Consider the following 14256-nt stretch of genomic DNA (forward strand, 5'->3'; position numbering starts at 1 on the left):
TAAAAACATTTCATTTGTTAAAAAAACCATCAAATCAAATTTCCAAAATAAATTAAATGAGATTCTCTAGAAGTTATAATGCATTTTTCAATTAATCAAAAGTCAACAAACATTTCTGGATCCGAATATTCCACATAAAATACATCAAAAATGTTCATAAACTCCACTTTAGCTCTCCTCTGTAGGATTCCTTGTCGAACAAGATTATTCACTTTCATTATACTCGCTAATCGATCCGAATACTTTCGCATTTTTATCTTATTTGCGTAGTAGTCGTGTAAATCATTAGACAGGGATTCTTGAAGACGTTCAGAAACTTCCAGAATCTCTCCTTGATATCGTTTTCCGACATGATGAAGACATAGTTGACACAGCATGAATGTTAGCTCTACATCTGTCGGTTGGAGGTTAGCCATTGTTGCAGCCATGTAGTTAATTCGATTTGGTTCAGGTTCTCCAAAACTGAAGTTAACAAGGAATGAATGGCGAAATAGGCACGAGATTGACTTACAACTTGAGCTGTTCAAATGTGTACCTTGAACACCAGGACAAATCAATCTCTAATTTATTCGTGTCGACCATAATTTGATGGTTTTCAATTTCCAACATCACTTGATTCTCTTTACAAATACCTTCTCGCCTAGCTGCTGCTACTGTAGCCAGCTTTTCTAGACGGCTCCAGATTATCCAAAAGCCTTTCAGCATATCCATCTGCAAAACAGTCGAGAGTAATATGAAACTTGAACAAAACCTTACTTTCAGTGAATGCCTCAGTTTCTGAAACTCATCGAAGTATGTCAACCATTTAGCAACTTTCATCACATCATACTGATACAATTGGAATGTTTCCTCTTGCCCGATTTTTGTGATATATCTGGTTTTGCTCAGATCTGGTATTTTCCGGAGATTTTGAAGGCCAAGGGTCAGTTTTCCGAGAGAATTTGATGCAAACAGGGGGTATTCTGATCCCTGAATAAATTATTAGATGAGAACAAATGTAAACAATATTCACTTACTTTTATTAAGATATCCGAAGCTCTCTCAATTAAAAATTGAACATCTATTAGTTTTTTATCCGACTTTTCATCCTTTGGAGCACAATAAATAATGAGATTTGGTCGACCGGTGAAAGTGCTCATGCTCTCAAATATTTTTTTGTTGATGTATATCTTTATCACTAACTTACTTACCGACGGAATTTTTCTCTCGAGGTTTTCCAACATTTTTTCGGTTTCTCCGCTATGAAACGAATCTCTTTGGAATTGAAAATCTAAAATATCATCAATTCAAAAAGGTTCATCTCAATAATACGAAAACTCACTATCAGTTGTCATCCCAATCTGTTTACACTTTTTCAATCGACACATCTTACAAGAGAACAATCCGTTTTTTGATAATCCACACTTTTTGTTGTTTCTGCATAAGTTGAAGTTGTTTGTGATGCCGAAGCGTCTGAGAAAAAGTTCAGGAAAAATTATTTTCAGATTGTTTCAACCTGAAAAATGCTGCACACGCTCTGCACGTTATTGCTCCAAAATGGTTTCCATGTCCAGGTTTTTCACATATCTGGCAATTTGTGATAGAAGGAGATGAAGGGGCAAGAGATAGCTCAGGTGGAGAACTTGAATAGGATGGACTTGGGATGTCCATAGCTGGAATATAACTTAATATGGAGGAGCAAATTGCGACGAAAAAAAGATAAGTCTTCCGAATACGAAACATTTCTCTAGCCTCAGCATTAAAAGATACTTCGTGCGATCACTTGATTAATTATATGTTCGAAATATATTTATTCGCCGAAAGATGTTTGTTTGTGATGAAGTTCTTATTGAAACAAAATTATATAATCAAAATGCAATATAAAATGAAATAGTTTGGCAACAAATTTTTGATTTGCAGACAGAAAAAAGAGAAAGAGAAATGTAAACAGTGAAAAGGTAGCGTCAATACAAAGGACAGAAATGATACGCAGGGAGAGAAAATAGAAAAAATAAAAGGACGAAAACCATAAAGAGAGTTATATATGTCCGACATATAATAAAAATATCCGGCAGAAATAGTGTGATTATATTTACTTTTGGTGCAACATTTTTAGAAATGATTTCTGACACATGCCCGAACAGAATAGATTTTCAAGTGGAAAGTCTTTCGAAAGGACAAAAGATTGAAAAAAACCCATTCGACACAAAACATGCAAAATAAAATGTGTAAAACTCTGTCCAACACCCCGCCTGATGTTAACATAGTACAACATCAACGAGAGGCAAAATAAGTAAAGGCTATGAACTTTCCTTTTCCGATGCGAGAGATGATGAGTATGCAGACGGCGAGGTTTGGTTTGTTGGTCAGTGAGAGGGTGATCAACAGAAGGCGCGGGACGAGAGGATTCTTTGACTTTTCATTTGTTAATAATAGTTTTGAATTCAAAGAAATTACTTATATTTTTTCATAAAACTCAAAAAGGGCCTTAATCATAAATGATAAAAAACCAAAACTCCCTTACCATCTTCCTCCTGATCCACCTTCACATCCCCATCTCGGTTCACTAGAACGTCATCTGACCTTTGCTCCGCCCCTTTCCCATTGTCAATAAAGTACCCCGCGGAACACGGGAAGTGCCGGTTACTTCACAAGACACCCCTATATAAATGAACTCGAATCCAGTAAATCTCGTTCTTCCGAGAAACTATTCTAAAATTGGAACAATACAGAGGAGATCAGGCAACTTTCGAGCGGCATATTCGGAATTGGAAATATCGGAAAATTCAAATTTATTGGAACTCGGTTTACAGAGGGTGTGAAATCACCAATTTATTTTCAGGCAGTTTAAATAAAAGAGCAGTTCTTTTATTATCACAAGTATCCAATTTTCTCCATCACCGAGAAACACCGGTTGAAATGAAAGATGATTGATCTCGTATGAAAACCATGTTTGGAGGGAAAACTCTCCAAATTTTTGTCATAAAAAGCTCATACAACGGTCTATTCAGAAGGATCATAGCAAGGGTACTCATGGTTCCATGCAGGGATGCCATTACGATTGCCACATAGGCAACTTCTAAGAAAAAGTTTATTAGATGGACAGCTTCAAACGGCTGAGATCACTCACCATTTCCATCGAAATTGAATATCGCTGCAATGATATAAATAAAAACAGGGAAGCCTAGCATAACCCCATGAACACAAACTTGTGAGAACAAGCTGATTAGGAATGCCTTGTGCATGGCCACTGTTTTCATTGAAGCTCTTGTTTGTGCAACCATTCTTCGTAGTGCCAAATATGATGTCAATCCCATGAAACCAGATAGAAAGAATCCGACACCGATGAAGAAGAAAGCGGAAATATTGAAAAGATGAATTGGCTTCAGTCCTGTATCGGCAGTTTTTGGAAGTGTTAGTGCTGACATGCAGAGAATTTCTGGGTATTGATTGAGAATCTGAAAATTTCCTTTATTCAATTTGACAATTCTGAAACCACCGTACCTGAGAGAATCTCATTTTGTGCATTGTCTGATCGAACATTCCAATAACACACAGAGGTATTGTGAATACCGTAACAAGAGTTAAAACAGCCAACGTCCATCTAGTAACAGCTGCAATTCTGGCTGTCTTTTTGATCCATTCCGAAGTTAAACTACTGCCCACAATCAGTTTGAATCGATAGTGGAATAGTTCTACAATCGACCAGCATATACCGAATATGAACAAAACGAAAATAAAAAATGTAAGGCTTCCGTTTATATATCGCAACATGAAGATACCAGTGAATCGAACAATCGGATATGGTAAATAGATAACGGGTCTCAAGACTACGGATAAGTGGAATTCAAATATTATGTTGCTGAAAGTATAAGTCTTTATTAAAAGTTGTTTCTGGCCTTACCAAATCGCGTGAACAGCTAAATATCTCTTATAAATTTTGAAATTCGGTGACTTCTCTGCATACAACGTATAAAATGCAACCGCATAAATAGGAGCGGCTATAATATGAGCAGTCGTCAAACTGACACTATATCCGATTGGTCCTGGTTTTGAGCACATCTCCCTATCATCATAAAGCATTTGAATCCATTCTTCCATAGAGAGAGTAAATATTGAAACGTTGGGAAAAAACGGCATGAATGAAAATAGAAGCAGAGAGAACTTGAGAGAAGGGAATCAGAAAAACGAATTTGATTATTTTTTGTAGGTCACGAAAAAATTGAAAACTTGGTTTATTTCATTATGACAACAAAAAATTGTTGAAAAGCGTAACAGAGTAATGAAGTTTCAGTTGTGAATCTATTTTTACGTTATTTGGTCTAGAACGAATGATGCTGGGATCCTTGATATACGGATTCGACAATCGTGGATGGGAATTGCAGTCATTCATCAAAAATCCATGAAGACATCTGCTTCCGAGAGTTCTACAAAGAAAACACCAAAACTTTTCTCTAATATTTTCCTTGTTGAAGGAAGTTGCTGATTTTCATCATACTGGCAATTTTGATTGACTAGTGAGTACATTCTCATTTTCTCTTGAATTTCGAACATAGTAATCATGCAGATGCTTGGATAGAACTTCTTGAAGCTGTCCAATAACTTCGATAAGTTTTTCTATTGCTTCCCGAATTGATGAAACACAACTTCCAAATCATATAAGACAACTCCACATCAGTGAAATCACACATTTCTGGCATTCCAATGTTCTTTTGTGAAGAAATATTCGATACATGTGGCATTCCATGAGCCAGTTCTTCCAGAAAATTCAGTCCAAATCAGAGATGAACGGATATTCCGTCATCCGCCTTGAGGTCATTTGGCGGAAGAGTGCCGCGTCAAGGTCATGCGTGGCGGTCTCCCCCACTGTACGAGATATTCCTCATTTGTATTTCCTCACCTTATACCTAGATATGACAACTGGATTTCCTCTTCTTCGTCTTCCGTACCTCGTTCTTATGCCTGTCTTGGAACAAATGGAATTTATGGAAAGGTGAGTAAATACTGGTATCATTTCTGTTTCCTATACGCTTCTTTTTCAGAATTGCACTCTCGGTTCTCTCTAAACGAGCCAGAATGTTCTTGAAACTTCTCAAAATGAAGAGTATGCGGATACATTTAATATTGAAATTTAGCACAATCGAGATGCAAGTGTACTTTGATAACTCGAAACAGTTTCAACTAGAAATGTATATTGGTGGATATCTAGAATTGAGATATCGAAATGATGTATTTCGATGTAACACCTTGGGACAACCTCCAATGGACTATGTCATTTGGATTATGGACGTCATGCATTGCAAGTCGGTTGAGCAGTTTACAATCACTAAAATATCTGAATGCGATATTTTCCCTCTTCTTGTGAACCTACCAAAAGTTGATGAAGTCGTTGTTAACGGCGGTTTGTCACACTTTTTTTCGGTAGAAGACCGGCTTCTAAAAGTTTTGAGAATCGTATTGCCAGTATCTTCTGCAGTTACTATTTCCTATCACTTCCGAAACCGGAAATATCTCCGAGAAATTCTCAAAGGGAATTTCGACGCGGTTATTGTGAGAATCCTTGAGCGTCGCAACTTGCCACATCACGACATGAGGTCTTCTCTTAATGATTTGAGAATTACAAACGCTAAGGCTCTCGTGCTTCAGGACCTGATCCCTAATAAGAAGGACATGAACCGCTTTTTCAAGTTGTGGATGAAGAAATCGTGTAATCCTCGACTGGAATATTTGCAAGTGAGAATATCCGGCAAGGACAATAAGGATATTTTTCTGGAAGGACTCAACGCTGTTCAAGTTTCTCTTGAGACAAAAATAGCATTCCCGGTTTTAGGAAACGTGACACAGCTATCTTTTAATGAGAAGGTTACCGCCGAATTCGATATAACAAGAGCCGATGGGAGAACAGCAACAATCAAATTTGGAAAAGTCGGTGGAACGGATTATATTTATTTCTACGTTTGGCCAGGATCTACTAATGATACATCTCTTCTTGAGTCTCTATTCATGTGTATACTTTCTTTTTTATCTGATTTTTACTTTTCGTATATTGAAGAATTTGACGGTTGTAAAGTTTTCATTTTTTGTATTTTGTGTTTTCTTGTGTTTTTATTTTTTTCATAACGGTTTTTGTATTCTTTTCTTGCCTGTGAATTTGTTTTCATTTTCATTATTGGCATTCGCCCGCCGACCAGCAACCACGGAACCAATGTTGTGATGTAATGTACCCTATTTATACTTCTTGACTGTTTTATTACCCTGTTGGTGTTTTGAACATTTTATAAGACTATTTTTGAGCTTTCTTTTCGCCTGTTTCGCCTGTGATTTTGGGGAAATCTAGTTCCAGCAGATTCAAAGGACTGCGTCGTCATTGACATTTGGGTATATTTCCACAATCGCCCCCCACTCCGGAAGGACCCCCCACGTTATGGTATCACCCCCCATCCCACAGGTTTGGGGTATGATTCCCTTGGTGGGGGGTTATAACAGAGCGGGGGGTGATCATGAACTTTCGACAGTCCATGATCGCCCCCCAAGAACGGGAATGGGGGGTCATTCTGAACCCTTAGGTATACTTCCACTATCACCCCCAATGAAGTTCACAATTGCCCCCCTACTTGTACGGTATATTATCTCCCCCCCCATGGGGGGCAATCATGGAATCACTATCAGAGTGGGGGAGGAAAGTGGAAGTACTATATGTTTCCACAATTGCCCCCGCCCGGTTCGAGTAAAGACTGGATCTTTGAACCTAAGCCTAAGATCTAGAAGAATCCTAAGCCTAAGATTTAGAAGAAGCCTAAGCCTAAGATCTAGAAGAAGCCTAAGCCTAAGATTTAGAAAAAAAACCTAAGCCTGAGATTTAGAAGAAGCCTAAGCCTAAGATTCAGAAGAAGCCTAAGCCTAAGATTAAGAGAAAAACTAATTGATGAGCCTGAAAATGTGGGGGAGGAATGTGGAACTACTCCAAGTTTCCACAATCACCCCCCATAGAGTTCACAATTGCCCCCCTATTTTTACATGGGGGCAATTATGGAATCCTTATCAGAGTGGGGGAGGAATGTGGAACTAGTCCATATATCCATAATCACCCCCAATAGAGTTCACACATGACCCTTACTTACCCCTAATGGTCCCTACTTGCCTCTATAACCATCCTGGAGTCTTCGATAAGTCGAAATAAATAAGAAATCCTAATAAAAACGAACTGCTACTACGAACTCGAGGGACACGCGGTGCATTGAAAGGTCACGAATTTTTAAAACTGAATCGATAATGAAAGGAAAATGGGGGGCCATTCCCTACCGTGCAGGTGGGGGGCAATTGTGATAGAGGTGGGGGGTGAAAGTGAACGTACACCGACATTTGATACGGAGAGATTTAAAAATAATTTTGACCGGAGAACAATATGATTTTTATCATGCAACGATTGCATCTTTAACCTAAGACATCAAAGTTATACACAGAATAAAAATCTAACTAGAAAGAGGTTTCAAACCAAACGACGATATGAAAATGTTTTATGACACAAATTACGGTCTTTCATAAAATGTCCATCTTTCCTAGAGGACACTCCAGCCGCGTCGTGGCCGTGAGTAGCGGTCTGTCTTCTTATCGTGCCACCATCTATTCCTGGTTGATCGAGTTGCGGTACCCTCCTCCCTGTACCTGACACAGATTCCTCATTCATTGATTCCTCATTAGTGTTCCCTCTCCTCATACCTAGATATGACGACTGGTTTACCTCTTCTCCGTCTTCCGTACCTCGTGCTTATGCCTGTCTTGGAACAAATGGAATTTACGGAAAGGTGAGTAGAAACTTATATAACTTATGTTCTCTTCATGTTCCGATTTTCAGAATAGCGTTATCTATTCTCTCCAAACGAACCCGAATGTTCTTGAAGAAACTCAAAATGGAGTGTCAGCGTATGAATTTAAGGTTCAAATATGGAACTATCGAGATGGAAGTGTTCTTTGATAACTCGAATCAGTTTCAACTAGAAATGTATATGGGTGGATATGTAGAATTGAGATATGGAAATGCTGTATTTCTATGTAACACCTTGGGACTACCTCCAATGGACTATGCCCTTTGGATTATGGACGTCATGCATTGCAAGTCGATTAAGAAGTTTACAATCGAAAAAATATCTCAATGCGATATTCGCCCTCTCCTTGTGAACCTGCCAAAAGTTGATGAAGTCGTTGTTAACGGCGGTTTATCAGACTTCTTTCCGGTAGAAGAACGGCTTCTAAAAGTTTTGAGCATCGTTTTGCCAGTATCTTCTGCAATTACTATTTCCTATCATTTCCAAAACCGTAAATATCTCCGAGAAATTCTCAAATGGAATTTCAACGCATTGGATGTGAGAATCTTTGAGAAATGGCCACATCGCGACATGAAGTTTTCTCTTAATGATTTTTGGATTACAAACGCTAAGGCTCTCGTGCTTGAGGACCTAATCCTTGATGAGAAGGACCTGAACCGCTTTTTCAAGATGTGGATGAAGAAAATGTGTAATCATCAACTAGAATACTTGGAAGTGATAAAACACAGTGATATCGTCAATAAAGATCTAATTTTGAAAGGATTGGACACTACTCCAGTTTCTCTTGAGACAAAGAGAAATTTCCCGGTTTCGGAAAACGTAAAACAAGAGCTTTCAAGTGAAAGGATTACAGCCGAATTCGATATAACAAGATCCGATGGGAGAACAGCAACAATCAGATTTGCAGAAGTCTATAGAAGGAAATCTATTTATTTCTACGTTTGGCCAGGATCTACTAATGGTACATCTCTTCTTGAGTCTCTATTAATGTGTATGCTTTCTTTTTTATCTGATTTTTACTTTTCGTTTATTGAAGGTTTTGACGGTTGTAAAGTTTTCATTTTTTGTATTTTGTGTTTTTTTGTGTTTAAATTTTTTTCTTAACTGCCTTTGTTGTTTTCATTTTCATTCTTGGCATTCGCCCCCGACCAGCAACCACGGAACCAATTTTATGATGTAATGTACCCTATTTATACTTGCTGACTTTTTTTTAACTCTGTTGTTGTATTGAACATTTTAAATAACTTACTTTGAGCTTTCTTTTCTCATGTTTCGCCTGTGATTTTAATTTCATTACAGAGAAATCTAGTTCCAGCAGGTTCAAATTACTGCGTCGTCATTGACATTTGATACGGAGAGATTTGAAGATAATTTTGACCGGAGATTAAATTAAAATTTTTTTTAATTATGAAACGGTAAAAACGCGGAATCTTTAACCCAGGACATCAAAGCTATTAACTGAATGAAAACCTAATTATAAATAGGTTTCAAACCGAACGACGATATGAAAATGTTTTGTGACACTAATTACGGTCTTTCATAAGATTTTAATTGTTCCTAGAGGACACACCAGGCGCGTCGTGGCCGCGAGTAGCGGTCTGTTTTGTCATCGTGCCACCATCTATTCCTGGTTCATCGATTTGCCGTCATCGAGTTGTCGTGCGTCGCGACCTCCCTCACTCTGTAGCAGACAAAAGATTCCTCATTCATTGATTCATCATTTGTATTCCCGTTCCTAATACCTAGAGATGACGACTGGATTTCCTCTTCTCCGTCTTCCGTACCTCGTGCTTATGCCTGTCTTGGAACAAATGGAATTTACGGAAAGGTGAGTAGAAACTTATATAATTTCTGCTACCTTCACGTTCCGTTTTTCAGAATCGCGTTGTCTATTCTCTCCAAACGAGCCAGAATGTTTTTGAAGCAACTCAAAATGGAGTGTGAGCGTATCAATTTAAGACTGGAGCATAACAGCATCGAGATGGAAATGTTTATTGATAACTGTAAAGGATTCAGAGTGTTAATGTGCATCGATAAATATCAAGGACGCGATTACATACATCCTTATCTAATGTCTTTTTCATGTTGTCCTGGTAGACTACCTCCAATGGATTATGTCGCTCCGATTATGGATGTCACTCACTGCAAGTCGATTAAACAGTTGACAATCGCTGAATTACCACGTTGGGATACTCTCCCTCTCCTCGCCAAAAATTGATGATGTCGTTGTTCCAGCGGCTGAGGGGTGGATTTACGAATATCTTTCGCACGAAGACTTATTTCAAAGAGAAAAAAAACTTCTAAAAGTTTTGAGAACTGTTTCGCCAGTATCTTCTGCAGTCGATTTTTCCTATCGCTTTCAAAACCCCAAAAATCTCCGAGGAGTTCTTAAAGGAAACTTTGACTCTCTGATTTTGAAACTGCATTACGAAAAAATTTCTCTTAATAATTTGTGGATTACAAACGCTAAGGCATTTGAACTTCAAGACGTGACTCTCAACCTAAAAGACCTAAATCGCTTTTTCAAGTTGTGGATGAAGAAAATGTGTAATCCTCGACTGGAATACTTCCAAGTGAGATTATCCGACAAGGCAAATAAGGATATCCTTCTGGATGGACTCAACGCTGTTCAAGTTTCTCTTGAGACAAAAAGAACATTCTCTGTTTTAGGAAACGTGAAACAGCTATCTTCGAATGAGAAGATTACATCTGAGTTTGATATAACAAGGTCCGATGGGAGAACAGCAACAATCAGATTTGGAGGAGGCTATAGAAATAACTCTATTCACTTCTACGTTTGGCCAGGATCTACTAATGATGTATCCCTTCTTGAGTCTCTATTCATGTGTATGCTTTCTTTTTTATCTAATTTTTACGTTGCATGTATTGAAGATATTGGCTGTCTTGAAGTTTACTTGTTTTACAATATCTGTATTTTTATTTTTATTTTATTTTTAGAACTGTTTTCATTTTTATCATTTGCATTCACATGACGGCCAGCAGCTGTGTTTCAATTTTGTTTTATCTGTTGCTGTTTTTTGGGTTCCTGCTACTGCCTATTTCGTTGCTATGTTTGGTGTCAATTGCTCTCTTTTTCGAATTTCTGAAATAAAGTTTCAATTTGTTTTATCTAGTCTCTTTTGTCTTTCCTTCGAGTCAATTAAAGATGGTATTGAAAATGAATTACAGAAGTTTTGAAACGGAAAAATTCTGACACGGAAGGTTTAATCGGAAATCGTCACCTGGACGTTTTAAAACCGATGCAGTTTTGATATTGGGATTGTCTTCATAAATTACACAAATTATGGTCTCTAATAAGATGTTTATCTTCCCTAGAGGACACTCCAGGCGAGTCGAGGTCGCGAGTAGCGGTCTGTCTTCTCATCGTGCTCGTTTCGTGGTTCATCGATTTGCCGTGCATCGCCGTGTCTCCCTACTGTACCAGACAAAGATTCCTCATTCATTGATTGCTCATTTGTATTCCCGTTCCTAATACCTAGAGATGACGACTGGATTTCCTCTTCTCCGTCTTCCGTACCTCGTACTTATGCCTGTCTTGGAACAAATGGAATTTACGGAAAAGTGAGTAGAAACTTATATAATTTCTGCTACCTTCACGTTCCGTTTTTCAGAATCGCGTTGTCTATTCTCTCCAAACGAGCCAGAATGTTCTTGAAACTTCTCAGAATGCAGTGTGAGGAGATCAATTTGAGACTGGAGCATAACAGAATCGAGATGGAAATGTTTTTTGATACGTGTGAAGTACTCACAATCAGAGTTGTCAAGGTGTTAATGTATATCGATAAATATCAACGACGCGATTACATACATCCTTATTACATGTCTTTATCATGTTGCCCCGGTAGACTACCTCCAATAGCATATGTCCTTCCGATTATGGACGTCACTCACTGCAAATCGATTAAGCAGTTAACAATCGCTGAAATATCTGAATGCGATACTCTCCCACTCCTTGGGAAGCTTCCAAGAATTGATGAAGTCGTTGTTCCGGGGGCTGAGGGGTGGATTTCCGAACCTCTCTCGTACGAAGCATTGTTTCAAAGAGAAAAAATACTTCTAGAGGTTTTGAAAACTGTTTTGCCAGTGTCTTCTGCAGCTGATTTTTCTTATCACTTTCTGAACCCCAACCATCTCCGAGAAGTTCTCAAAGTGAATTTTGACTCCCTGATTTTGAAACTCCCTCATGAGACATTTTCTCTTAATGATTTGTGGGTTACAAACGCTAAGACATTTGAACTTCGTGACTTGATTCTCAACTTAAAAGACCTGAACCGCTTTTTCAAGTTGTGGATGAAGAAACTGTGTAATCCTCGACAGGAATACTTGGAAGTGAAAATGTCCGGAAATGCCAATAAGGATATCATTCTGGATGGACTCAACGCTGTTCAAGTTTCTCTTGAGACAAAAAGAACATTCCCGGTTTTAGGAAACGTGAAACAACTATCTTCTAACGAGAAAATTACTTCTGAGTTTGATATAACAAGGTCCGATGGGAGAACAGCAACAATCAGATTTGGAGGAGGCTATAGAAATAACTCTATTCACTTCTACGTTTGGCCAGGATCTACTAATGATGTATCCCTTCTTGAACCAAAGCAGTCTCTATTCATGCGTATGGTTTCTTTTTTTCCTGATTTTTACGATATTGAAGATTTAAACTCTTTAAATGTTTTCTTTTTTTTTAATTTCTGTATTTTTATGTTTCAATTGTTTTTATTCTGTTTGTGTTTTTTTCTTTTCTGTCTGCTGGCTGTGTTGTTACTCTGTTGTTTGCTAATTTGTCTCTTTTTCAAATTCCTGAAATAAAGTTTAAATTTGTTTTATCTAGTCTCTTGTGTGTTATTATTATTTTTCTTTCCTTCGAGTCAAACTTATATGATTTCTGCTTTCTTCACGTTCCGTTTTTCAGAATCGCGTTGTCTATTCTCTCCAAACGAGCCAGAATGTTCTTGAAACTTCTCAGAATGCAGTGTGAGGAGATCAATTTGAGACTGGAGCATAGCAGAATCGAGATGAAAATGTTTTTTAATACGTGTGAAGGACTCACAATCAGAGCTGTCAAAAATCAACGACGCGATTTCGTAGATTATTATGAAATGTCTTTTTCATGGTGCCCCGGTAGACTACCTCCAATGGACTACGCTGTTCCGATTATAGACGTCACTCACTGCAAATCGATTAAGCAGTTGACAATCGCTAAAGTATCAGAATAGGGTACTCTTCCTCTCCTCGAGAAGCTTCCGGAAGTTCAGGAAGTCGTTGTTGAGGCTTAGGACTACAACTCTCTTTCTTACGAAGCCGTTTTTCAAAAAGAAAAGACTTCTAGAAGTTTTGAGAACTGTTTTGCCATTATCTTCTGCAGTTTATTCTTTCTATAGATTTATAGAGTCCAAACATTTCCGAGAAATTGTCAAAGGGAAGTTCGATTCCCTGATTTGGAAACATCATGCGTACGAAAACATCAAAACATTTTCACTTAATGATTTGTGGGTTACAAACGCTAAGACATTTGAACTTCATGACGTGGCTGTCAACTTAAAAGATCTGAACCGCTTTTTCAAGTTGTGGATGAAAAAAATGTGTAATCCTCGACTGGAATATTTGCAATTGAGAATATCCGGCAGGGCCAGCAAGGATATTCTTCTTCAAGGACTCAACGCTGCTCAAGTTTCTCTTGAGACAAAAAGAACATTCCCGGTTTTAGGAAACGTGAAACAGCTATCTTCGAATGAGCAGATTACATCTGAGTTTGATATAACAAGATCCGACGGGAGAAGAGCAACAATCAGATTTGGAGAAGGCTATAGAATGAACTCTATTTCTTTCTACGTTTGGTCAGGGTCTACTAATGATGCATCCCTTCTTCAGTCTCTACTAATGTGCATGGTTACTTATTTTCCTGATTTTAACGATATCGAAGATTTTAACTCTTTAAATGTTTTCTTGTTTTGTAATTTCTGTATTTATGTGTTTCAATTGTTTTTTTTTCTGTTTGTATTTCTTTGCTGCCTGCTGATTGTTTTGTTATTGTGTTGTGGTCTCTTTTTCGAATTTCTGAAATAAAGTTCAAATTTGTTTTATCTAGTCTCTTGTGTATTAATATTTCTTTTTCCTCCGAGTCAATTAACGATGGAATTGAATATGAGTTACAGAAGTTCTGAAATCGTCACCTGGACGTTTTAAAACCGATTTATTTTTGATATTGTGATTGACGTATCTGGGGTCGTACGGTAGCTACAACAAGTTATGAATTCAGTACAATTTTAAATTTTAACCGGTTTAAAAATAGTAATTTTTGTTCTGGAATGTACTTTTCTGAGTATGTATTTGACACATGAGCCTAACAACAATTTCAAAATAGCGCCAAATTATCAATGTTGATCAGCACCCACTACAGAAAACTCTTAAAAAAGAGAAAATCTCTTTGCAA

General features: G+C 37.8%; 4 protein-coding genes across 4 annotated transcripts; 2 read left to right on the forward strand and 2 right to left on the reverse strand.

Moving 5' to 3' along the window:
- Positions 1 to 95: 95 nt before the first annotated feature.
- Positions 96 to 1650, reverse strand: GCK72_020084 (uncharacterized protein; the record flags this gene model as incomplete). Its single annotated transcript, XM_053733373.1, has 7 exons — positions 96 to 462; positions 512 to 711; positions 757 to 969; positions 1017 to 1142; positions 1191 to 1270; positions 1322 to 1452; positions 1496 to 1650. The coding sequence occupies 7 exons, from the start codon at positions 1648 to 1650 to the stop codon at positions 96 to 98; spliced, it is 1272 nt and encodes a 423-aa protein (XP_053582286.1).
- A 1226-nt stretch (positions 1651 to 2876) lies between these two features.
- GCK72_020085 (uncharacterized protein) lies at positions 2877 to 4080 on the reverse strand (the record flags this gene model as incomplete). Its single annotated transcript, XM_053733374.1, has 4 exons — positions 2877 to 3058; positions 3110 to 3437; positions 3484 to 3841; positions 3884 to 4080. The coding sequence occupies 4 exons, from the start codon at positions 4078 to 4080 to the stop codon at positions 2877 to 2879; spliced, it is 1065 nt and encodes a 354-aa protein (XP_053582287.1).
- An 812-nt stretch (positions 4081 to 4892) lies between these two features.
- GCK72_020086 (uncharacterized protein) lies at positions 4893 to 10023 on the forward strand (the record flags this gene model as incomplete). Its single annotated transcript, XM_053733375.1, has 6 exons — positions 4893 to 4972; positions 5022 to 5986; positions 7703 to 7784; positions 7835 to 8766; positions 9552 to 9633; positions 9684 to 10023. 6 exons carry the CDS (start codon positions 4893 to 4895, stop codon positions 10021 to 10023), a joined length of 2481 nt encoding a protein of 826 aa, XP_053582288.1.
- Positions 10024 to 11307: 1284 nt separating this feature from the next.
- GCK72_020087 (uncharacterized protein) lies at positions 11308 to 13039 on the forward strand (the record flags this gene model as incomplete). The annotated part of the gene is made up of 3 exons (XM_053733376.1): positions 11308 to 11387; positions 11438 to 12310; positions 12736 to 13039. 3 exons carry the CDS (start codon positions 11308 to 11310, stop codon positions 13037 to 13039), a joined length of 1257 nt encoding a protein of 418 aa, XP_053582289.1.
- Between the last annotated feature and the right edge of the window lie 1217 nt (positions 13040 to 14256).

Source organism: Caenorhabditis remanei, chromosome V, assembly GCF_010183535.1.
Source record: "Caenorhabditis remanei strain PX506 chromosome V, whole genome shotgun sequence".
NCBI classification, from domain to species: Eukaryota; Metazoa; Nematoda; class Chromadorea; order Rhabditida; family Rhabditidae; genus Caenorhabditis; species Caenorhabditis remanei.